This window comes from Myotis brandtii, unplaced genomic scaffold, assembly GCF_000412655.1.
Source record: "Myotis brandtii unplaced genomic scaffold, ASM41265v1 scaffold182, whole genome shotgun sequence".
NCBI lineage: Eukaryota > Metazoa > Chordata > Mammalia > Chiroptera > Vespertilionidae > Myotis > Myotis brandtii.
The window spans coordinates 2,707,168-2,733,874 of NW_005356751.1; the positions used below are offsets into that span (position 1 = coordinate 2,707,168).

The following is a 26,707-nucleotide window of genomic DNA, read 5'->3' on the forward strand; positions in this document are numbered from 1 at the left end:
AGGCCCACTGCACGAAAATTCGAGCACGGACGGGAGGTCCCTCAGCCTGGTCTACCCCGTCTCACAGTTTGGGAGCCCTCAGGGGATGTCCTACTGACAGCTTAGGCCCGCTCCCCACTCTGGCCTCTCTCTGCGGGAGGCAACCGGGCTGGTCAGGGGAAGGCGCCACCCCCATCACCCTGCCGCTGCCTCCAGCCTCCCTCTGCAGGAGGGGACCGGGCTGATCAGGAGTAGGCGCTGCCCCCATCACCCCACCGCTGCCGGCCACCACGGCTGCCTGCCCTCGGCCCTCGCAGCTGCCGTGGCTTTGTCCGGAAGTACGTTTGGCTGTCTGGTCTAATTAGCATATTATGCTTTTATTATTATAGATGTCTATAGCCAAGAAAATGGGTCCTGGCATGTTGAAAATAATGCAATGCTAATGGACTGGGGGCCTTTTAAGCACTGCAGATTATGCAGTGAGTTCAGGCTTTAAAATTCAATGTTTATTAGGGTGTATTTTTATCATAAAACATCTGATAATTTGATGTATATTTCCAACAAATTATTTTCCAAAAATATTTAATAAAACAAAACTTTTGTTCTAGTGGCTCTGTGTGCTTAAGAATGTGATTGGAAAATATTTAATTGATCAGATAATTTAGCAAAAAACTATGTCTCTTAGACTAATGAGTCCCTGAGGTAAATGATAAATTCTAAGCTCCTCTATTCCTTTTAATATATCACTCCGTAAAGATGTGGGGTTCATAATGCAGTTCACTTTGCAGTAATATGTGACTCCTATTCCTTTTTATCTCAATTCTAAGAATTCTACTACTCTTGAGAGAATGAGTCTGGGTGTTATATCTTGTGACTCCCAAATCTGAGAACCCTAAGTGCTAGATGCAGTTCTGGGTCAAGTTGAAAAATGAGTGGAATTGAATCCTGATGCTAACAAGGTAAGTGAACTGAATTTTAAGTCAGTGTAGTGTAACAAAGAGTGTGTGTGTATAAAATCTATAGTTCTACTGTCCTATATTTGATAATATAAAATTAAAAACAGAACATTTACAAGGTTTTTAATTATTTTTCTCATTAAGATTTTAATATAGGTGTAAAGGAAAATTCTCATTTTTAAAAAAATTAGAGAAAAGTTTCCATTTATTTCTTTAGAATAAAGATTTAGTGCACAAATACAGCCCAAAGCCAAAAGAAAAATAGCTTTGCCCTGTCATTTCCCTAAGAAAGCACTGCAGTTACTCAGAATAGGCCAAAGGAAAAAAAGCAATCCCTGGAGTTCTAGATTTCACGGAAGGACCACATGATACTATGTACATCGATTTGATGTGCAAGTGTGCAATAAATATATACACATACATTCCTATCTGCTTCATATCATTCTAGAATATTCATAGATCAAGCTGAGGTTTAGAAATGTGAGAAGGCCATAACAGTGAAAACGAAAACAACGGATACACAGTTTTTAGACCAGTAGAATAATAATGCATAGCTACTTATTTTAACTTTGGAACAAACTAAAAAAGTTATTATGATGTCAATGATACCTCTAAGGAATGCTTACTGCAATACTTGTTAAATGTTATTGGTCGGTTTTTTAATAATAGCACTGACCTGGGATATATGGTATTAGTAACACAGCTCTTATGGTCTTACAATTCCTCTAAATGGCCACGTAGAGCTGTCCAGGATCTTTATAAGCATTTCCAGAGTTGTGCTGCTCAGCCTTCTAAAAGATAACTAGCTTACAACCTACTACTTATGTGGCTATATCGGTTGCTCGTGGTCCCAAGGAAGTATAAAAGAGGATATAAGCTGCTGAAGATTTCACAGAAGAAACAGAGATATCAGAAACTTCATGATCATCAAATTTAAACCACCGCTGTCTTGCTGCATTTTTGCAATAGGCAGTGTAGTGGCCTCCATCCAGTCCACCGTAGTGATTCTGTGCCAAATAAAAGAGAAAATAAATTCAAACGGAGTTATTTAAAATAGGTCAATAATTTCAAAGCTTTATTTTGTTACTTTCCTATGAGATAAGAAACCATTTGAAACATTATTTTTAGTTTGCTCTGAAAGAAAAAGTATTTAATTCAATGATATACTTACTGAAACAGAAAACAAGTTATATTTCTTCAAATTGTTCTTTGGACCAATAACATACTGTGACAAGTCAAGATTTTCTAATGGAAAGTCCACAGATGTCTGTAATTTTTGCTTCCACCTGCCATCATAGGAAAAACTGCAAAGCCAAACATTACAGCAATTATATGACAGAGGAAAGACATAAGAATGAACCCTAATTCATTTTAACAATCTAGACATTTAACCAGGACCACAAAACCCATTTCAATCACACACTCGGCATTTTAGTAGTGGAGGGCCCTATTAAAGACATTTTGTTTCACCCTAACTGGTTTGGCTCAGTGGATACAGCATCAGCCTGCAGACTCAAAGGTCCCAGGTTCGATTCCGGTCAAGGGCATGTACCTTGGTTGCAGGCACATGCCCAGTAGGGGGTGTGCAGGAGGCAGCTGATCGATGTTTCTCTCTCATCGATGTTTCTAACTCTCTATCCCTCTCCCTTCCTCTCTGTAAAAAATCAATAAAATATATTTTTTAAAAAAAGACATTTGGTTTCACTGCATTTTACAAGTGAGGAAACCTAGGCACGTAGATATCAAATGGCTTGCCCAAGGTCAAACAGCTAGAGTGGCAGAGATAGGGCCACACCTTGGTCCCTTGATCCCTAGGCTAGCTAGGATGGTTAGATGCATCCTCTATAGAGGTAACAGTTCTGAAAAACCCCACTCGTAATGCTAATCTCTACCAAAGTACTGAGGAAAGACTGCAGAGAGCTACTCTCAATTGAAGCTTCCACTTTTGGAGAAACTAGAGCTGGAGACTGCAAGCATGTAGACTAGTGATTGAAATAATGCCATTGCATTATCTGGCATATTGTGCTCCTTTAAATACCAAAATATGGGTATTTTGGTTGGAGTAATATGATTACTTCAGAACCATTTTTAAAAAACCTGAATTCTGAACCATTTATATTCTTAGATATTCTCCAAGAGTAATACAAAGCATTAAAAATTTTAACAGAACAAGTGTGTGATTATTTGTGTAGTGTTTATCTCCAGTCCTCAAGAATTAGAAAAGGATAATTGATCTAACCAGTTTTGTTAGGAAATTTACACAAGATGAATTTGAACATGTCAATGTTAAAATATAAGAATCTCCAATAATACAAAATATAAAACAAAAATCATAGCCCAGTCAGGGGTGGCTCTGTGGTTGAGCACTGACCTATGAACCTGAAGGTTGTGGGCTCAATCCCCAGTAAGGGGTGTGTAGGAGGCAGCTGATCAATGATTCTCTCTCGTCATTGATATTTCTATCTCTCTCCCTTCCTCTCTGAAATCAATAAAAAAATATATATTTTAAAAAGTAGGCAATGGATCCTCTCTGATAATGAAGAAAAATATTTAAAAAATAGTTCTCAATAAAAAGATGAAATTTTCTTTAAAAAAGTTTTTCAAAAAAATGACTCAAAGTTACCACTCCACAGATGGAATACATAAAGACAAAAGAATTGGAGCAGAAGACTGGAGACATATTTTACAGCTCTTTCCCATTATTCCTTCTACTACTACAGGCCAGATCTTTTTCACTGGCTGGAAAAATCTGGACAAAACTATGTCTGCACTCAACAATGTCACCCTTAAAATAACACTTTAAAAATATCATTTCATTTTCAGCACAAGATTAAATCTCTTTATGTTTAGTTTATTGTTTGAATAATTTTTTTAAAAAAAATATATTTTATTGATTTTTTACAGAGAGGAAGGGAGAGGGATAGAGAGTTAGAAACATCGATGAGAGAGAAACATCGATCAGCTGCCTCCTGCACACCTCCTTCTGGGGATGTGCCCACAACCAAGGTACATGTCCGCAACCGGAATCGAACCTGGGACCCTTCAGTTCGCAGGCCGACGTTATATAAATCTTTGTTTACCGATTAGGGCTGAATGATAAATTTTATCTGCTAAAATGTTATACTAAATAACATATTAATACATTTTCACTTATGTTTTGTAATGATTTAAAATTTTTATATCTGAAATGTAATAATTTAGTTTCACTGATGTTTTAAAGACAGAATTACATGAAAGAGTGAGTGGTGGTATCATTTTGCTCTGTTACTGCAAATACTAAGGTGAACCAGAGTCTCATCATTTCGCCTTATTCCCCTGGAGATACCCTAACCAGAGAAATCTTCCTTGATGATGCATCCTTAGCAGGCAATACCACAAAGTGACTTAGAATAAAGGATTTAAAATTCCTTCATCTAAACAGGTAGAAAATATTGTGCCCTTTACCGTTTCAGATGTACTAAAAGCACAGGTGGTAACTTCCAGATTTCTATCTTTTTTAGAGAATCCCTTCGAGCTCTGCAATGACTGCAGTAAAACCTGTTATTATCTGTGAGTTTTTCTTCTTTGGAAAATAACCTAAGGCAATCCTGGAGGGCAAAAAGAAGTAGTAGATATTCATTAATTCATTTCTTTAACACAATGTCATTGAGCATCTATTCAGTAATTTACTCTGCCTAGATGAAGGGTACAATAGTAAACTAGAACAAAATAGTTCCTGCCCTCACAAAGTTATGATCTGGTGAGGAGTGCAGACCAGAGAGCCTTCACTGACACCACAGAGTGGCGAGAACATACTTCTCCTGGGGGCTCAGGGAAGTCTTACTGGAAGAAATGACATCCTCAAAGAAACTAACATGAGAAATCAACAAGCGACCTAAATCACATTGCTGTTGTATGGAAAACAGGATGTTCATTTGATATCCCCATGTAAAGCAAATTCTTATAAAAAGAAGACCTAAACTAAAGTCAACATAATTTTCAATTAACTTTAAAATACAAACTTAAAAAAAAAACCCCACCTATTATTTATCAGCTCTGAAAGAATATTTAATAAGAAAATAGATCTGAAAAACAAAAGAATTCTTTCTTGGGGAAATTTTTTTCTAATCCACATAAGCCTAATTAAAACAATTTATGTGTTAGTTTTACCTATGTTTATAGGGGTAAAAAAACAGACATAAGTGACTGAATAAAGTATCTCTTTATATGCATACAAACAGTGTTTTTATTCAGTAAATCCTTTTCTCTCAATCATCAACTTACCTGTAATGTACATTTACTAGTGGATGCTAGGGGTAGAGACAAGTACATGAAGGCCTCAAATGTCCTAGACTTTCTGTGACAGGTGAGGCACTGTACTGTGGATTTGAACTGACCCTGGAAAAGTGCTACAATAATGGATTCATTGAGCTGCTTGTGTTTCTGCCAAGCATGTTCTGCTGCTTTAAAGTCATCAAGATGATCATTATTTTCTTCTTTATGTCGCTTCCGATTATCAGCCTGGAAATAAGATTATTTAAACTCTATATTAATATCTTAAAGTCAGCATGGAAATATAAAATTGACAGAAATGTATTAAAGGCAAACACTTCGCGGATTTTGAAATACTTCTGATTCTTTTCATAAAGGAGTTCTAATCTCATTAAGCACTACAAAAAAATTCTAGCCCAAAACCCCACTTTATCAAAAGAGTGTGACGTGTTGGAATTGATTAATACATTTTTATTTAAAAAGCTGAAAAGTCTGATTTTAGAAACAGAAAACATGCTACATGTGGCTAGGAGTTTGGGCTACAACTAGACAGATGTTATTGTGCTGTCCTAGTCTCAGGGATGCACGCGCGCGCGCATGCGCGCGCACACACACACACACACACACATATATTGTGCTGTCCTAGTCTCAGGGATGCGCGCACACACACACACACACACATATATACTCTGGAGGCCCAGTGCACGAAACTCATGCACTGACAGGGTCCCTAGCAGCTGCTGGCCAGGTACTCCCTCCCTTCCCCCAGCCACCTGCCAGCACCAGGGCTCCCCTCCCTTCCCCTGGTCATCTGCCGCTGCCAGCCAGGGCCTCCCTCCCTTTCCCTGGCTGGGCCGCCGCCTGGTCAACTCCCGGAAGAACTCTGGTCAAGGGGATAATTTGCCTACCATGCTTTTATTATATAGGATATTCATATCCTCTCACACATATACAGAAGATACATATACACACACCTATATTTATGTTTATGTATGTAAAAGTGTGTGTATAGTTATTTATGGAGGACAGCTTGGTGCTAAAAGGAAACCATAGTGTTTAAACAGATTGGTCACTTATGTAGAGATATGCCACAATAATCATCGTTGACATGAATCATTTGTGGTTACGTGGAATACTTATTTTAGAAAAAAGTATCATCTATATATATAAAAGCCTAAGCAACTGGCCAACAGCTGACCGTCCAGTAGCTATGATGCGCACTGACCACCAGGGGGCAGATGCTCAATGCAGCAGCAGAAACCACAGGCATGGGAACATGGAACAGACTGATGAATCTCAGAGGGAAGGAGGAGGGGGGAGGGCGGGAAGAGATTAACCAAAGAGCTTATATGCATACTAGAGGCCTGGTGCACGAATTCGTGCACTGGTGGGGTCCCTGGGCCTGGCCTGCACCCTCTTGCAATCCGGGATTCCTTGGGGGATGTTGAAGAGCTAGTTTCGGCCTGATCCCTGTAGGCCAAGCTGAAGGACCCCACCAGTGCACGAATCTGTGCACCAGGCCTCTAGTACAGTGATGGTGAACCTATGACACGCGGCGAACTCATTTTGGTTGATTTTTCTTTATTAAATGGCATTTAAATACATAAAATAAATATCAAAAATATAAATCTTTGTTTTACTATGGTTGCAAATATCAAAAAATTTCTACGTGACACAGCACCAGAGTTAAGTTAGGGTTTTTCAAAATGCTGACATGCCGAGTTCAAAAGGTTCGCCATCACTGCGCTAGTATAATAATACATAAAGAACATAATAAATACATATAATATGCAATCTATACTAATAAAAGCCTAGGTGGCCCTCGCGCGTGACATCGTCACAAAATGGCCGCTACAAGATGGCCACGTGCACAGCGGAGGTGGGGCCTGGGGGCTGCTCCGCGCAGTGAGGCCTAGGGGTCCCGCAGTTCTGTGCGACGCAGAGGAGGCCAGTCCCAGCGTCTGGTCGTGGCAGGGGAGGGCAGGCAGAAGCGGTAAGGGGCAATCAGGCAGGCGAGTGGCTAGGAGCCAGCGGTCCTGGATTGTGAGAGGGATGTCCGACTGCCGGTTATCCCTCGAGGGGTCCCAGATTCGAGAGGGCGCAGGCCGGGCTGAGGGGCAACCCCCCTGCAGCCATGCACGAATTTTGTGCACCGGGCCACTAGTAATATATAAAGTAATAAAAAAGATGCTTGGGCTGTCCACAGTTAATCTTGTATAAAATCCTATCTAATAAAAGACAAAAAGGGTAATTGACTGTATCTTCGCTACACTTCCCATTGGCTAATCAGGGCGATATGCAAATTAACTGCCAAGAAAGATGGTGGTTAACCGCCAACAAAGATGACAGTTAATTTGCATACGTAGGCGCCAAGCAACGGAGTGAAGCCGGCTGGCCCCAGGCAGGAGCAGCGAGCGAAGGCTGGCGTGGCGAGCGAAGAGCAAAGAGGGAAGCCCGCTGCACCGGCCTCCGCCACACCCCCGGGGCCCACGCTCGGCAAGTGAGGAGCTAAGCCCCTCGCCTGCCGCACCAGCCCCTCCCGGCGAAGAGTGAAGGCCTGGGTTCCGGGCGCCGGAGGAAAATTTGTGCCAGCAGCCAGGGGAAGGGGCCCCTGAGGGGCTCCAGACTGCGAGAGGGCACAGGCCGGGCTGAGGGACCCGAGTGCACAAATTTTTGTGCACCAGGTCTCTAGTCATGTTTATTATTTTCCTTTCACATACATGTGGGTCACAAACACAATAACTATTTTAACATTTATAAATTTCTCACAATACAACCTGCTAACACTTTAGTAACTACAAATTGTATATACTTCTTCAAATACTAGATCAATTTGATATATGTGTTTTATAGTTTCACGAATTAGTACAAAGTCACTAGACATGATAAACTAGCACTGAACAAGCACCAACTATAATTTTAAATTGCTATAAAAATTACATGTTGAACCCTAAAGAGCCTTTGCAACTTAGAACAATCAAAATTCTTACTTTATTTAGATCTTCATGGAGACCGTCCATTAGGAACAGAAGCAGTTCTTGTGAATCTTGCTGGCTGTATCCTGCAAACTGGTCATTGATCTTCCCAATGGTGATTTTAAAGTCTTTCGGACTGATATATCTGTACTGTCCTGTCCATAATGCTTTCATGATTATGCCAAATTCTTCTGCCACTTCACCTTTATGACCCAACAAATTCGACCTTGGCAAATAAAATTATAAAAAAGCAATAAAGGAAGTTGTAAGCAGTCAAGGTGCAGTGGGATCTTGATGTCAACATTAAATTATTAATGTACTATGCCTTACGCTAAAATACTTATTCATAGGTTTATTACCAAACACCCATCTAAATCTGACTTCGATTACATGCCTCTGACTAGCTTCTTTATGGCTGCCAGCCCTTTACTGTCTCTTCTTACTCGTCGACAGGCTCCAGTTTATGGCTGTGAAGGTCTAGCCTCTTGCACTGCTCCTTTCCTGTCTGTCCTTTATTTATTAGAGGAGGCTTTTCAAGAAAAAAGTTATTTTCCCCTTTCCTACTCTGACTTCACTGTAAGGAGCTAGGTGGTTACATCACTCTTAAAAAAATTTTTTTTTAAATTGATATCAGGGAGAGGGAGAATTAACCATTTGTATGCCTTAAACTTCTATAGACAGAAGCGGCGGACCTTTTTTAATTAAATTTATTGTGGCAGTTAACTGGTTAATCATTGACCAGCTGCCTCCTGCACCCACCCTACTAGGGATCGAGCCTGCAACCCGGGCATGTGCCCTGACCAGGAATCAAACCGTGACCTCCTGATTTATAGGTCAATGCTCAACCATTGAGCCACACCAACTGGGCTATATCACTCTTTTAATATTATACTGCAAAAAGTATTTCTTTACCTGTTAATATCATCCTGATAACAGTTTCGGTTGAAATAATCAGCCAAATGTGTAGCATTACATAGGCACTGCAGTATTGAGTTCATGTAACAAGTATTTCCTAAATTACGAAGTCCAGTGAGAGCTGGTCCAGATCCTCCAAACACAGGATTGAGGTTCCGAATCTGAGAAGCAGAAAGCCTTGTGATCTCAGCTTTAGGATAGCATGCTGGCCTGAGGAAGAAAAAGCATACAAGATGTCTTAGAATGCACAGCATGTGAAAATAAGGTTTAAATGACAAATGGCAGCAAACCCTAGGATGTGCACTATAGTACACACTAATCTTGTAAAGTGTTAATAACTTAGCTCTAAGGTCCTAGGTCTTACTAAACATTTACCATCTAGGTGACACATATTCTGTGACCCTCCCATGAAACAAATACCTTTAACCCAGTGGTTCTCAACCTTCTGGCCCTTTAAAACAGTTCCTCATATTTTTACCCCCAACCATAAAATTATTTTCGTTGCTACTTTATAACTGTAATGTTGCTACTTTTATGAATCGTAATGTAAATATCTGATATGCAGGATGGTCTTAGGCGACCCCTGTGAAAGGGTCGTTGACCGCCAAAGGGGTCGCGACCCACAGGTTGAGAACTGCTGCTTTAACCTCTTTTGTGGGTCCATGGGTCTTACAGACATCCTGAGATAGATCTCTGCTTCTCATAAATAGGTAGAGTCTTATAGTAAAGAAGGCTCTTTCAAACTCGGTTAAATGATTCTGGGAAGTTTAGTATTACCAAATGTTGAATTCAACAGAATGCAAAAAAGGAATAAAACACACACACCTGGGTGGGCAAAAGTAGTTTATATGGAAAATAATACATTAATAAATAATAATACAAGAATAAACTCTGGCCCTAACCGGTTTTGCTCAGTGGATAGAGCATCGGCCTGCGGACTGAAGGGTCACAGGTTCAATTTCGGTCAAGGGCATGTACCTTGGTTGTGGGCACATCCCCAATGGGGGGTGTGCAGGAGGCAGCTGATCAATGTTTCTCTCTCATCAATGTTTCTAGCTCTCTATCCCTCTCCCTTCCTCTCTGTAAAAAATCAATAAAATGTATTAAAAAAAAAAGAATAAACTCTGTTTCATGTACTCACAGTTGTAAACCTGTATATTACTATGGAGTATATCAAAGGAGGAAGAGGTTATTTGGGTACTATTCCCTAAGGTTGAGAACTGTGCTGACAAATATGGTAGCCATTAGCTACAGAGGGATGGATATTTAAATTAAAAATATTAATAATAAAAAAATTTCAGCTCCTCAGTTACACTAGTCACAATCCAAAGTAGCCACTACCTCACTGGAGGTACAGATCCAAAACATCTCTATCATCAAAGAGAGAATATTTCTATCAACATGTCTACTCGAGCATTAGACTAGTGAATGCCTCAAAGACTTTGTCATTCAGGATATCTGAACTACTGTAGCATTAAGAAAAATCTTAACTGGTAGATCTTTCTGTTATTATTGATCCTAATCATTAATAGTTCCACCCAAAATATATTTTTATTGATTTCAGAGAGGAAGGGAGAGAGAGAGAGAAACATCAATAATGAGAATCACTGATCAGCTGCCTCCTGCACACCCCCTACTGGGGATCAAGCCCACAACCCAGGCATGTGCCCTTGACCAGAATCAAACCCAGGCCCATCAGTCTTCAAGCCGAAGCTCTATCCACTGAGCAAAACCAGCTAGGGCCATCCTGAAGGAATATTGAGAACACACTGAACTATATTTCAATTGCTTTTCTTTACATGTGCTCAGGTGTTTGCACTCATTTACTCTCTCTCTGTTCAATATATATAAAAATACATAAAGTGCACATGTAATAGTCTTTAAAACTGTGAAATTAACAAGCTTTATTAAGAATGATGATGCAAGAAGCAGTAGCCCTGTAAGTTGATTGGTGTTAAAAAAAAAAGAAGAATGATGATGCAAGAAGGAATTAAATCTCATCAGTTTTAATAGTGAGCCCTAACATCTGTAACTACATTTATAGATTAAAAAAAAAAAATCTCCAAGTAAGTCCTCAATTGGCAATGTAAGTTCTCATGAGGAAAATATATCAACTACATTTTTGAGAAGTATTACCAAAGGGACCAAAAAGACAGCCTAGTTGGAATTCCTTAGTAATTAACAAGGTGTATATTATAAACAGGAAAACAAAGCCATTTATTTATACTTCCACCTATTCCCCTCCCCCAAAAGGTAAATATTAGCAGTGGTAAGTGGACTTAAATATTATCTCCTCATAACCCTATTGATCAGAAGCTGGGAACATTAGAGTATTCAAAAGAGACAAAGCCAGGAACATATAACAAGATACTGTTTGGGGAAACTAATGAACCTATGGATCACTGTTTGTGAACGGCATAGCAGAAATGTAATGAAGGAAAAGGGAACAGAATAAGGGTTAAGAGCTGACACACAGTACAACGCTTGTTATTTTAATACTATATAAATTTGCTCCCACATTACTAACTTAAAAAAAGTTTAGAATCTGAGAGGTGCAACAAGGTAAACTCAACAAGCTTATAAATTATGCTCCTTAAAAAGAGATTTAAGAATTATGAAAACTTCTAGGTAGTCTATAGCATAGTGTCTTAAAACGTAATAATGAATATACCTTTATATCTACTTAATGCTTATGATAATCTTCTCTGACATATTTAAATTAGCACTTGGGAGAAAAACCAAGGACATTTTAATCCAGTAATTTATTTTCCCCTCTATGGTAAATAACAGTGGCTGGTGAAGCCATCCACAGAAATTTCTAACTCCATGACATAAATAAGTTATGTTCAGAGTAGCTTACAAATGTAGCAGATTATTCTAGTTTCAGGAGTTAGGATAAACTTACTTGTTTTCCCGATTGACTGTTGGAGTGACTGTTGGCTTCCTCTTCTCTTCCTCTTGGATGGCCTGGGTTATATCTGGGGAGGAGTAGGAGCGCTTCAGCTTGGACGGTTCCCGGTCCCGCTCAGCAGGGATCTGTGGCTTGGCTTTATGAGTTGGAGGGGTGGAAGGAAGTGCAGATGAAGGAGCCATTTCCGGTGGATACATATGAACTGAGTTGGTGGGTGAATGATAATAACGAAAAGTTCCAGTGATTGGGTCAAGAAACTTCATTGGAAAAGAAAAAAAAAATATATAGAAACAGGTCAAAAAACAATGACCAGTATGTGAACAAAAAAAAAACACTCAAAAGTATTCCACTACTAAATTTGCTTTTGAATTAAAATAATTTATATAGAATGGTGATAATCACTTCTATAATTAAACTTCCAAAAAGCTTCAGGTTTTAAATGACAAATGTCAGTAATGCTCACATATATTACACACAGCATTTCAGATTGGATACTCAAAAATCTAACCCTGCTATAATTAGGGAAATGAGCTAAATCTTCTATAATGAAACAGAACTGAGTGCATTAAAAATGTAGAATAAACAACAACAAAAAACCTTCCCCTCCCCCACCAAAGAATACAATGACCATGTTATGTATTTATTTCTGTGCTGATTTTGAATTTTACCTTGACCCAGCCTAAAGGCAGTCCTGGTACGATCCTCCCCATTTCTTCACTTCGTGCTCTTGTCAAAGGCTCCCGGGCCTTGTTTATTTAAAAAAAAGAAGAAAAAATCTGATTTTTCAATAAATTTTGTCATATACAAACTTAAGCTACTTGTACCAGAGAACCAAAAGCCTTGTGTTGGTTACCCTTTATATATTATTCTTTTTTTTTTAAATATATTTTATTGATTTTTTACAGAGAGGAAGGGAGAGAGATAGAGAGTTAGAAACATAGATGAGAGAGAAACATCGATCAGCTGCCTCCTGCACATCTCCTACTGGGGATGTGCCCGCAACCCAGGTACATGCCCTTGACCGGAATCGAACCTGGGACCTTTCAGTCCGCAGGCCGACGCTCTATCGACTGAGCCAAACCGGTTTCGGCAATATATATTATTCTTAAATAAGCTCTTAAAAACAGAGGCAAAGATGTCTCATAAAAGGCCTATTTCAAAAGTTGTGATGAAATATACGTAAAATTTACCATCTTAACCTTTTTCTTTCCATCTTAACCATTTTTAAGTGGCATAAGTATATTCACATTGTTGGACAACCCATCTCCAGAACTCTCTTCATCTTGAAAAACTGAAACTCTGCACCCATTTAAACAACTGCCTACTCACTCCATCCCTGGACCCCTTGCAATTACCACTCTAATTCCTATCTCCATGAATTTGACTGCTTTAGGTACCCTACACAAATGGAATCACAGTTTGTCCTTTAGTGACTGGTTTATTTCAGTTAGCATAACATCTTCAAGATAGATCAATGGTGTAGTATATGTCTGAATTTCCTTCCTTTTTAAGGCTGAGTGATATTCCATCACATTTGTTTATACATTCATCTGGTGATGGTTACTTGGGTTGCTTCCATCTTTTAACTACTGTGAATAATACTGCTATGAAAATGGAATGTATAAATATCTTTTTGAGGTCCTGCTTTCAATTCTTTTGGGTATATATCCAGAAGTAGAATTCCTGGATCATATAGTAAGGCCTAAGTATTTTTTAATTTCATAAAATAAATAGAATATACTACTGTACTTTAAATAGAAAGACAAACAGCATATAATCATGTAAAAACAAACACAAATCAGCTACCAGAGGTAGCAAAGATTCCCTCAGAGAGATTTTAAGATGGAGAATGAATGCTAGGGTAACAATTAACATATGGTATGTTATAATCCATGTTTTTCTCCACCCAAGCAACGACTACTTACTTTATTTTTTTCAGTGTCTTCCGTATTCTCTCTAAAAGTTCCAGTCTTTAGAATTCCACTTTCTGGCTGTCCTTTAATCTTAACAGGCTGTAAAATTATTAAAATTTCCAAAATGAAAAAACAGTTGAATTTCCCCCCAATATACACACCTACTTACCTAATATAAGCAAATTTACCAAACTGAAAATATAAAAGGAGAAAAAATTGAGACCTCTGAAAAGTTTATGCAATTTTATTGTCAAAGTAAAGGTGGTAGAGCCCATGTGAGATTTCCTAATACTAAAGATAAAGAACTAAAAATTTCTGATGAATCAGTAGGGCAAAAACACTGATGCAAGTCACAGTGGATTGTGAAGCACTGATTCATAATACATGACAAAGTACAAGATATTAGTCATTAGTATAATTCACCAAGTCCTCTTTTGAAGAATAAATAAATATGCTTTTATTTAAACCTCATATGATTTTGGTTACCTTGAAGGTGGCATGTTCCAAAAAAAAAAAAAATGTATTAAAGAGAATAAAGAGATTGTAAAATTTTATAGTGATATTCAAAAGTGTAAAATCCCACTTTACCTCCTCTTGGAACATAGCATAATTTATTTTACAAATTCACTTTAACCTGGCTGGTGTGGCTCAGATGCATTGTCCCATGCATCAAGAGGTAACCAGTTTAATTTCTGGTCAGGGCACATGCCACCATTACAGGCTCAATCCCCAGTAGAGGCTGTGCAGGAGATAGCCGATCGATGTTTCTCTCTCATCAATGTTTCTTTCTCTCCTTCTCTTTCTAAAAAATCAGTAAAACATTTAAAAAATTCACTTTATTTTATAGTTCATTTAAAAATAACCACAGTAAAGTAAAAAATGTGTAATAATTTTTTAGAGATAATTATTCATTTTTTAAAAAATATATTTTATTGATGTTTTACAGGGAAGAAGGGAGAGGGATAGAGAGCTAGAAACATCGATCAGCTGCCTCCTGAACACCCCCTACTGAGGGTGTGCCTGCAACCAAGGTACATGCCCTTGACCGGAATCGAACCTTGGACCCTTCAGTCCGAAGGCCGACGCTCTATCCACTGAGCCAAACCGGTTAGGGCAATTATTCATTTTTTTAAAAAAATATTTTTTATTGATTTCAGAGAGGAAGGGAGAGGGACAGAGAGATTGAAACATCAATGATGACAGAAAATCATTGATTGGCTGCCACCTGCACACCTCCTACTGGGGATTGAGCCTGCAACCCGGGCATGTGCCTTTGACTGGAATCCAACCCGGGACCCTTCAGCATGCAGGCTGACCCTCTATCCACTGAGCCAAACCGGTTAGGGCATGTGTAATAATTCTAATAAAATTTATTCCAGAATAAATTACATATTTTGCTCACTTTTAAAAGAAGCATACAATGAAAAAAAAATAGCAACATACAATGAAGGCAATCTTAACTTTTCCCCCCAATAATAAAAGGCTAATATGCAAACTGTCCCCTTGGGAGTTCGACCGACCAGGAGTTTGACCGCTGACCACCAGGGTGCGGTGAAGAAGGAAGAAAGGCCCCAGCCGGGGGAAAGAAGGCCCCGATTGGCCCTGATCATGGCCAGGCCTACGGACCCTACCTGTGCACGAATTTCACACACCGGGCCTCTAGTGTGTTATAAGAAACATCAAACACTATATGTGGTAATCTCGGGGATATTTAGATCTGTAGGAATATTTGGCACCTAAACTAAATGACCCCAGAAATATGAATGCTTTACGTTCTTTATGTTCTTGTGACTGCCTACCGCTAAGTATAGCAAGATGGAAAGGAAGTCACTTAGGAATCTCACTGCATATGTGATCTTAGGCAAGTTAACCTCTAAACTTCAATTCATTTGTAAATAGAATAGCTCATGGAGTTATCAATAGGAGGAATAAGATAATGTAGGGAAAAACATTGATCTATAGTAGCTACTCAATGAATAATATTTAAATAATAAGAGCTCATAAGTTCTGATTCTCTTATGAATAAAGTACTAGTACATGGGCTTCATTTCTCTAACTTTTGGTGTTTAGAAAGGTTACTGTATGGCAGCTATATTTTTGATAGCTAAGGTTACCAGATCAGAGTTCCCTGGATAAGTGAGGCATTAATAATTGTTAACTTTGGTATATGCCTGAACTGCTGCTTGAGAAGTATAGAAATGAACAATCTTTAAATATGGCATTTCACCTTCCATCAAAAGTCATTTTCACACTACCAAAATTGTATTTCCATTTAAATGTAGGTTAAAAAGGCTGTAACTATTCCTGCTTTTATAGAAGCTTATTTAGTGTTCAAAAGGGAACACTAAATAACAGAGAAAAAAAATTGACAAAAAATGTCCCCAATAGTTAAAGAAACCAATTTTGGGGGATAGCCCAGGGCAGAGAAAGGCTACATGAATGGGGTTATTGCCAGTATTCTTGATTACATGCCATTACAAACAAAATGGCAGACCTGACCAAAAAAAGTTTTAAAAAATCACTGTAAACAAAAAAATGCCAGGCCATTTAGATATCACTGATTTAGCATATATTCTAGACAGATACAAAATCTATTATATAAATACTAGAGGCTCGGTGCACAAAATTCATACATGTGGGGGGGTCCCTCAGCCTGGCCTGCACCCTCTCCAATCCAGGACCCCTCGGGGGACATGCTTCTTGCAATCTGGGACTGCTTGCTCTTAACCGCTCGCCTGCTTGCCTGTCTGATCGCCCCTAACCACCCCTGCCTGCCTGATCACCCCTAAATGCTCCCCTGCCGGACTGATTGCTCCTAATTGCCTCTGCCTCAGACCCAGGACCCAGGATTGCCTCCTCCGGCAGGCTGCAGGCACCTGGGACCTGGATTGGCTTCGCCCCGGCTGGCCACAGCCACAGGGGACCGTGGGCGGGTGGCTTCGCCTGGGCCACAGCCGCAGGCGCCCGGGACCGTGGGGCAGGTGGCTTTTCTCCCTCTCCCAGTCCGCAGGCACTGGCGCCTGGGACCACAGGGCAGAAGGCTTTTCTCCCTCTCCCGGGCCTCAGCCGCAGGCGCTGGCGCCTGGGACCGCAGGGTGGGCGGCTTCTCCTGGGCCCAGCTTTGTCTGGAAGGATGTCCGGATGGTCGTCTGGTCTAATTAGCATATTACCCTTTTATTAGTATAGATTGGGCACCTAATTCCTCCATAGAGAAAGGAAGAGTGTATTTCATTCTAGTCTTTTGATGATCATACATCAAAATAAAAAGAATGTTGCTATTCATTTCAATTATTAAAATTATGTTGTATTTCACAGACATAAAGAGCAATTCCATTCTCAACCAATCAAATGCAGATGGATCAGTACAAATCCCCCTCTACCAAACTACTTAGAATGCCTGCCCTGTTTATGGAATCCTCCTGGTGTCATCTTTTTATGTACATTTTATTTCCCTTAGCTGACAATTAATACTGTTTATGTCTGCTTACCTTGCCTGAACTTGCATCTCCTGCCACAGAGGAATGGGACACATCTCCCACTGACTTTTTCTGTACCTCGGTGGTGGGACACTTTCCCCCCCTGTCTTCCACAGATTTCTTGGCATCGGTAGTTTCATGTTCATTTTTACTTTGTCTTTTTACTCCTGTTATCTCTCTGTCCCACTTTGCTGTTATTTCTTTATCTTCTTTCTTGGCCTGTTCACTCTCTCTCTTTTCCAGTTCTTCTTTTACCTTTTGTTGCTTCTCTGTGATTTCATTTTCTTCAGCTTCTTGTTTCTTTCTGGCTATTCGTTCCTGTTCTTCTCTCCTCAGTTTCTCTTTCTGTTCCTCTTGCTGTCTTTTCCGAAGTTCTTTTTCTTGTTTGTTTTTCTCCATTAAAAGAGCGGTTTCTGCATGAATACGAGCTTTTTCTTCATCTGTTAACATGGCAGTTGGAGGGGGAAGTACTGGCTTTGTGGAACGATCAGGAACAACTTTTCCATTCTGAGGAAACTGTTGCTCATGATCTGTACTTTCAGATTTTATTCTATGATCTTCAGGCAATCTGACTGCTGGTTTTTTAGTACGATCAATCTATAGCAACAAAAACAGAACAAAATATACTTTTGTCAAAATCCAGGAACTCATGTCTTGAAGTCAAGTTAACCATCACTTTATGGAGACATCTGCCAGAATATCTATTTGTAAACTACCCTCATGAGGCACTCGGCACTCTCAATTCCACCCATTCAGTATATCCTGGTGTGTTCTGTATATGGAAGAGTTCATCCTAACACATAAATCCTAGACCTGGGCACACCTTGACTTAGGTTCCATTACTACATATTCGGTTGCCTACTCAATAACTTCATGTGAGTATCTCATATATAACACAAACTTAATATGACCAAAGTTGAATTCCATGATTTCCCCCCCACAAACATGGTTAGTTTGTGGATATAAACACTATCAAAACAGCAGCTCAAACTAGAAAACTGAGTCTCATATGGTCTCCCCTGCCCTTCTGCAGTCTGATGATCTTCCTCTATCTCTCCCTCCTTCTCCATTAGCAATAGCCAAGTCCATGCCAACACTCTCTTACATAGCTTCCAACCAGTTGCTTCATTCCTTCTCTTGCCTCCCTTCTATTTCTCTACATTGTGGCCAGAGCAATAATTTTAAAACACAAATCTATGTTCTTCACCTGCTTAAAACCCTATTTTAAACAGCAACTCACTGTACCCAGATTACATCTAAAATCCTTACCATGGTGGTCTCACCTCTGCCTATTTCTCCAATCTTATTTCACACCATCCTATACACCAGCCATACTTTCCTTTTCACACACACCCCATTCTCATTAAATATACTGGGGTGACACTGGCTAATAAAATTATAAATTTCAAGTGTACAATTCTATAATACATCATCTGTGTATTGTATTATATATTCATCTGCATGTTCACCACCCCAAGTCAAGTCTCCTTCCATCACGATTTATCCCCCTTGACCCTCTTCTACGACCTCCCACCCACTTCCTCTCTGGTAATCACCATACTATTGTGTCTATGAGGGTTTTTTTGTCTTTGCTTATTCCCTCCACCGTTTTCACCCAATTTTATTTGTTAGTTTATTCTGTTCATTAGATTCCACATAGAAGTGAGTTCCTATGGTACTTGTCTTTCTCTGACTTATTTCACTTAGTATAATGCTCTCCAGGTCCATCCACACTTTCTTCTTTTATTTTTATTATTTATTCATTTTTTAAAAATTGAGTTTATTGGGGTGACATTGGTTCACAAAACTATACCGGTTTTAACTGTACAACCCAAAAAAACACCATCTGCACACTGCATCATGCGCCCATCTCCCTAAGCAGTCTCTTTCCGTCATTTTCCCACCCCACTTTGCCCACCTCCACCTACCCCCTAAGCCCCTTCCCCTCTATCATCACTCTGTTGTCTGTGTCTTTGTGTTATATCTATATATATAAAAAACCTAAGTGACCAAATGACTGGTCGCTATGATGTGCACTGACCACCAGGGGGCAGACGCTCAATGCAGGAGGTCAGTGTGCTCCCAAAGCAGGAGTGCCACTCAACTGACCGATGGGTGCCAGACACCAGGCTCACAACTGGCGAGCATATCTGTGGTAGGTAGCACGAGCCTCTCCCGCCTCTGCAGCAGTGCTACTGAGCGGCAGCAGGCGAGGTGGGGCTAGAATGAGTGGGAGTGGCGCAGCCACTGACCTGGGCTCAGGCTCCTCCCTGGCTGCCTGCTGCTTTGCGCACTACTATATCCCTTGAGGAACAAGCCCGATCCCTGCAGGCCAGGCTGGCATCCCCGAGGGGTTCTGAATCGCAAGAGGGTGTAGGCCAGGCTGAGGGACTCCACCAGTGCATGAATCCATGTACTGGGCCTCTAGTATATATATGGGTGTGTTTTTTTTTGCTGAATCCCTCACCTTCTTTCATCTAGTCCCCCAACCCTAGTCCCCTCTGACAACTGTCAGTCTGTTCAGTGTCTATACCTGTTTCTATTTTACTCATCAGTTTATTTTGTTCATTAGATTCCACGTATGAGTTAGAACGTGATACTTGTCTTTCTCTGACTGGCTTATTTCATTTAGCATAATACTCTCTAGGTCCCTCCATGCTGTCTCAAAGGGTAAGAGATCTTTCTTTTATACAGCTGCATAGTATTCCGTTGTGTAAATGTAGCACAGCTTTTTTATCCACTCATCTATTGATGGGCACTTGGGCTTTTTCTAGATCTTGGCATTGCAATGAACATAGGGGTGCATGTATTTTTTTGAATTAGTGTTTCAGGTTTTTTAGGCTATATCCCATAAGTGGGATCGCTGGGTCAAGAGGCAGTTCCATTTTTACTTTTTTGAGAAAACTCCATACTGTTTTCAACAGTGGCTGCACTACTGAATTCCCATCAACAGTGCATGAGGGTTCCCTTTTCTCCAAGTTCTCAAGGCACTTGTTGTTTGTTGATTTATTGATGATAGCCATTCTGACAGATGTGAGATGGTATCTTGTGGTTTTCATTTGCATCTCTCTGATAATCAGTGACTTTAAGTATTTTTTCATGTGTCTATTGGCCATATGTATATACTCTTTGGAGAAATGTCTATGCAGGTCCTTTGCCCATTTTTTAACTGGGTTGTTCGTCTTCCTGGTGTTGAGTTGTACAAGTTCTTTACATATTTTGGAAATTAATCCCTTATCAGATGCATCCCTGGTGAATATGTTCTCCCATGCCGTAGATTGCCTTTCATTTTGTTGATGGTTTCTTTTGCTGTGCAAAAAGCTTTGTAGTTTGATGCAGTCCCATTTGTTTATTTTTTTCTTTGTTTCCCTTGCCTGAGGAGATACACTGGCAAAATAAATTTTGCTACAAGAGATGTCTGAGAGTTGACTGCCAATGTTTTCTTCTAGGATTTATATGGTTTTGCATTTTAAGTCTTTTATCCATTTTGAGTTGATTCTTGTTAATGGTGTGTGTGCCTGTCCAATTTTCATAACACCATTTATTGAAGTCTTTACTCCTTTGTATGCTCTTTCCTCCTTTGTCAATATTAATTGACCATAAGGCGTGGGTTTTTTCTAGGCTGTCTACTCTTTTCTACTGATCTATATGCTTGTTCCTCAAAGATGCTATGCTCCTTCCCAACGCAAGCTTTTATATTAGCTATTCATCTAGATAATTCCCACCACAGCATTACATTTTGGTGCAAATATCTTTCCCTTAGAAAAGACTTTCCTGATCCCTAAACTAGCCAAGTATCGTGATATCTATATGCCCTCCTAACACCCTATTCTTTTCCCTAATAGTACTTACTAGAATTCTGATTAAATAATTCTAATTATTTGTTTAAAACCTTCTTCCCTCCTAGAATATAAGTTTCAGTGCTGAATGTGTAATAAATACTTATATTGTTGTGAGAATGAATAAAATATTCCTAAAAGATAAGATCCTAAATACAAGTTGACCAGTAAACCACCAAAATTCCCAATTTAATGTGTTAAAATGCTTATTATTTCAATTTAACTGCATACTAACCCTACAAAATCTTTAGAAGTGACGTTAGCATAATTTTTGGTGAGGACAGTTTACTAAAACAAAAATGAGAACTTATAAGAATATCTTCTAATAACAACCTGCATAGCGGTCCTATAAAATGGATTGTATGTTTTTCCACTAAAAAATGATACCATAGGAAGAAGTTAGTGAAGGAAAAAATCATTCCTTTGTTCCTCACTTCTCTTTTTGCCCCGTCACTTAAAAAAAACAAAAACAACTGGCCCTGACTGGTTTGGCTCAGTGGATAGAGCGTCGGCCTGCAGACTCAAGGGTCCCAGGTTCGATTCCAGTCCAGGGCATGTACCTTGGTTGCGGGTACATCCCCAAAGGGGAGTGTGCAGAAGGCAGCTGATCGATGTTTCTCTCTCATTGATGTTTCTAACTCCCTATCCCTCTCCCTTCCTCTCTGTAAAAAAAATCAATAAAATATATTAAAAAAAAAAAAAAAAACTACTCTAGCTGGTTTGACTCAGTGGATAGAGCTTGCAAATCTGGTCAAGGGCACCAGCCCACAACTATGGGCTCGATCCCCAGTAGAGGTCGTGCAGGAGGCAGCCAATCAATGATTATCTCTCATCATTGGTTTCTCTCTCTCCCCCTTCCTCTCTGAAATCAATAACACACACACACACACACACACCTACCTACACTAATAAAAGAGAAACATGCAAACTGGTGTCACTCTGCTACGCCCACCAGCCAATCAGATGAGTATGCAAATTAACTAACAAAGATGGCAGTTAATTTGCATACACAGGCAGGGAGCAAAGACAATGTAGAAGGAAGCCAAGTGCTGCAGAAGGGAGTGAAGCTGCGGAGAAACAAGCGAGGTGGTGGAGATGGGAGGGAAGCAAGCGGGACGGCGGAGGCGGGAGCAAAGCCCGCCTTGGCGGGTTTCACTCCCTTCTCTGCTTTGCTCCGACCGCAGGAAGCTCTATTCTTGCAGGATTCTTCCTGCAATGGGCCTCTAGTGTGTGTGTGTGTGTGTGTGTGTGTGTGTGTGTGTGTGTGTGTATTTTTAAAATCTATTCTCCCTTCTTGCTTTCTACATTTGAGAATGAAGTGGGAAGAACCACTATGAAGATGAGGTTATCTATAAAAGGTTAAATAGAAACCAAAATAAATGTTTCCATACACATTTTGGTAAATCAATCCTTTTTTCCTTAATCTTAAAAGCATATCTACGATCATGTTACTTTCAAGTTTAAAATTCTTTAAATGGTTTCCTTGAGCCTACAGGATAAAATTCCAATCTCACCCAAGTCTCTTTTGATGACTTTTGCCCATCTTTCCATTCTTACCTACTATTAGTCACCTTACTCAACAGACAGCTGCGTCCAAGCATGCCAAAACTACTCACGAGCCCCAAAGCATGCTCTGAGCCTTTAGTCATACAATTTTCTACTGTCTTTTCCATCCTCAAATCTTACTAAACTCTTAAAGCCCAGATAAAAACTCCATAAAGACATTCCCCTCAGTCAGAATTTCTTTCCAGTGACTACTAGAAAAATTATGATATTCTGCCTTATGCTATGGCTGATTTTGTACAAGACTCTCCTAAACATCAGACAGAATCCATGGCTTAATCATATGTGTAAACCTTCATGTTGTTTCATATAGAAAATTTTCGAAATATGTTTGATAAATTGCACATATCTCAAAGTCACAAAGGAATAAGGGTTCAATAACACTGATTAAATTGAAAAAAGTGCAATAACATAAGCTTTAAAAATTCTAAAATTTTTTAGATTATTATTGTTAATACATGCCTGTTATTTATGTGCCAAATCCTAAGGAAACAATTAAAGCATTGTTTCAAAACTAAATACTGACATTACCTATTTATCATCTGTAAGACAAGCTATTTGGGAAAATACTGTGGGTTAAATAATAATACACACACACACAAAAAAAAAACCCAAAAACAAAAATCCAGAAAACTTTAGAGTTGTTCAAGTTTACTGTGGTAATAATATAATCTTTTATTGGTATTGCCTGCAGTAAACAGACCGCCAGCTAGGTTTAAAAATCCTTCCAGTTATCTATTTTAATATTGCTGTATTAAACAGAACTGAATTATAATAAAAATATTTTACCGCAATAAAGGTACCAAAGCATAGATTCTTTTCATTGATATTTTTCTTTTTAAAATATTAAAGGTTATATATAAACCTTCACTTCTATCCTATGTATTTAAAGAAAAGAGACAGCCCTGGCCAATGTGGCTTAGTTGGCTGAGCACTGTTCCATGCATCAAGAAGTCACTAGTTTGATTCCCCAGTCAGGGCACATGTCTGGGTTGCGGGCTCGATCCCCAGTAAGGGGTGTGTAGGAGGCAGCCAATCGGATGTTACCCTCTCACATCGATGTTTCTCTCTCCCTTCCTCTCTCTCTAAAATCAATAATAAAAACATTATTTTTTTAAAAAAGAAGAAGAGAATGAAGTGAGAAGAAACACTATGAAGATGAGGTTAACTATCAAAGAAAATTCATACCTGTGGAAAATTCTTTACAATAGGCACTGGCTGAATTATGGGTGAAACATCAGACTTAGAAGTAACAATTGGTTCAACTGAAGTTGGTAAAGTCAATTGTCTCATTCTCTCATCTTGATTGTTTATGAATTCTATATTTTCACCCAGAGGAAGAGGTGGCATCTGTGCAGCAGGTTTAGAAGGAACTGGTTCTTCCAGTGAGGGATAAGTAAAATCCACTAAAATCCCCAAAAGAATAATAAGAAATTAAAAGAACAGCACACCCCATAAACAGTACTGACATAACTCATGCATGCTGTATGTGATAGTTAAATGTAAACCAAATGAGGTAACAATAGTATTAAAAAATTTAAAATTAGGGGACTCAAAAAAAAAAAAATTAGGGGACGCTTTCCCCCTCCCCACGTGGGAGTCTGTGCTGTGAGATTCTTTTCCCTTCCCCACATGGGAGTATGTACTTGTTCTTCAATAAATTTCCATCTTTGCTTAAAAAAATAAAATAAAATAAAATTTAAAAATTAGCCCTGGCTGGTTGGGTGTTGTCTGGTGCACCAGGAGGCTGCCAGTTTGATTCCCCATCAAGGGCACATGCCCAGGTCGTGGGCTTGATCCCTGGGAGGGGTCATGCACGAGGCAGCCTATTGATGTTACCCTCTCACATCCATGTTTCTCCCTTTCTCTCCCTCTCCCTTCTTCTCTTTCTCTAAAAATCAATAAACTGTTCTTAAAAAAATAAAAAAGAATTAAACAATAATTCCAGGCTATGAACATCTTGTATTTTTTATGCCTGAAAACAAGTTACTAGCTAATAGAACAAATGCACATATAACCAATAACATTATCTTAAGAACATAAATAATTTAAAGTTTATTTTACTGAAGCAATTGTAATAAAAAATTTTCACATACATACATGAGATAGACACCTCTTCATTCTTGCCTCGTGGGGGTGGAGTGACTTTAGCATTTGTTGTGTACTGGGGATAACAAAGAAGCCAGTTTTCATAGCCTCCTTCTAAAACCAAAGGCTCGTTGCGCAGGACAGTTTTAGTTTCCCACTATAAAATAAGGAAATAGTGTTTTTAATATGGCAGCCAAGAACACACAAACCTGAATTTAAAAATTGCTCTCTTGAAGATTTATCTTCTAAATGATAAAAAAAAAATGAGTGGGCCCTAGCTGGTTTGGCTCAGTGGATAGAGTGTCAGCCTGCGACTGAAGGATCCCAGGTTCATTCTGGTCAAGGGCACATGCCTAGGTTGCGGGCTTGATCCCCAGTAGGGGACGTGCAGAAGCAGTCAATCAGTGATTTTCTCTCATCAACGATATTTCTATCTCTCTTTACCTCTCCCTTCCTCTCTGAAATCAATAAAGATATATTAAAAAAAAAATTGAAAGCGGAATTAAAAATTTAACAATAAATGAAACAAATGGGTAGATCAGATTTTTAAAGTCAGACAAGTAATCAATTTATTTTTCTTAGAAGAAAAATAAAATAAGTCTATATGCAATAAAACCCATCCATAACCTCACTACCCACAGATACCACTTTAATATTTCAGTTATTCTTACTTTCCTACAAAGATACACGCGTTTTTAACATCATTTTTACAAAACAATGAAACTTTTATGATGATGCTTTTATCTTATGTCTATTTTTTCAAAAAATATATTTCTTTATTGGTTTCAGAGAGGAAGGGAGAAAGAGAGAGAGATAGAAACATCAATGGTGAGAGAGAATCACCGATCGGCTGCCTCCTGCATGCCCCCCACTGGGGACCAAGCCTGCAACCCAGGCATGTGCCCTTGGCCAGAATCTAACCCGGGACCCTTCAGTCCACAGGCTGACGCTCTATCCACTGAGCCAAGCCGGCCAGGGCTCTTATGTCTATTGTTTATTAATAAAGAGCTGTATGTCATTTGTAATGATCAGCTAATATTCTATTGTATACACACATATAAACATACATACACATACACCAAAACTGAATTCATCATTTGAACACTTATTTTCCCCATTTAATTATAAACATTGAAGATCCTTCCTTATAAATGTATACACCCAATCAACTCCATTAAGGAATGTCCCCAGAGGTGGAGTTGCCAAGCCAATGCACATGAACATCTTTATATTGTTAATCTTTGAAAGTATCCTAAAAAAATACTTATTTTTGTAGAATATCATCCCAGGAGTAGAACTATTGGTTTAAAGTTTGGTAGATGCTGCCAAATTGCCCTTCAAAAGAACAATACCAATTTATATATTTATTAACAGTGTATGAGAATGCCAATTATAAATCTCTACAATTTTTCCAAACTGGTGGGCATAAATGCTCTTTTGTTTTAATTAGCATTTGTTAGTGGAACTGAACATCTTTTAATATGTTTATTAGTCATTTATATTATACTAGAGGCTCAGCGCAGGAAATTGTGCGGGTAGGGTCCCTAGGGCCTAGCCTCCTGCAATCAGGGCCATCTTCTTGTCAGTCCCATTCGCCAGTCCCCAGGTTGAACGCCGCCTCTGCCACTGGGCTGTCAAGCCATTGGGATCACCAGCTCAACCCCAGCTGCTCAGGGGCTCAGGCCTGTGGGAAAGCAGGCGCCAACGACTTCACCTCCACATGCATGCGCCGCCCACTAAGGGGCGCTCACGCTGCTGCCGCTGCCGCTGCCACTGCCATTGCGGCTTGAGGGGCTGATGGAAGCTGCGGGGTTCGCCCGTGAACTACCCGCCCGGCATGA

At 39.4% G+C, this 26,707-nt stretch overlaps 1 protein-coding gene across 4 annotated transcripts in view; it reads right to left on the bottom strand.

Annotated features, from left to right (window-relative positions):
* Window positions 1-1,062: 1,062 nt before the first annotated feature.
* USP8 (ubiquitin specific peptidase 8) overlaps window positions 1,063-26,707 on the bottom strand; it is a 61,685-nt gene continuing 36,040 nt past the window's right edge. For 2 of the 4 annotated variants that reach the window (XM_005863946.2, XM_005863947.2), the window contains 12 exons: window positions 24,879-25,023; window positions 23,967-24,184; window positions 17,389-17,973; window positions 13,913-13,999; window positions 12,656-12,733; window positions 11,982-12,244; window positions 9,074-9,286; window positions 8,177-8,387; window positions 5,199-5,435; window positions 4,380-4,522; window positions 2,107-2,239; window positions 1,063-1,942 (listed from right to left, as the gene is read on the bottom strand). In XM_005863946.2, the coding sequence (XP_005864008.1) occupies window positions 1,757-1,942; window positions 2,107-2,239; window positions 4,380-4,522; window positions 5,199-5,435; window positions 8,177-8,387; window positions 9,074-9,286; window positions 11,982-12,244; window positions 12,656-12,733; window positions 13,913-13,999; window positions 17,389-17,973; window positions 23,967-24,184; window positions 24,879-25,023 (2,499 nt within the window). In that variant the 3' untranslated portion in view covers window positions 1,063-1,756. Of the gene's footprint in view, window positions 1,943-2,106; window positions 2,240-4,379; window positions 4,523-5,198; window positions 5,436-8,176; window positions 8,388-9,073; window positions 9,287-11,981; window positions 12,245-12,655; window positions 12,734-13,912; window positions 14,000-17,388; window positions 17,974-23,966; window positions 24,185-24,878; window positions 25,024-26,707 lie in introns of those variants that run through there. The other 2 variants (XM_014537801.1, XM_014537800.1) reach the window with 2 other exon arrangements.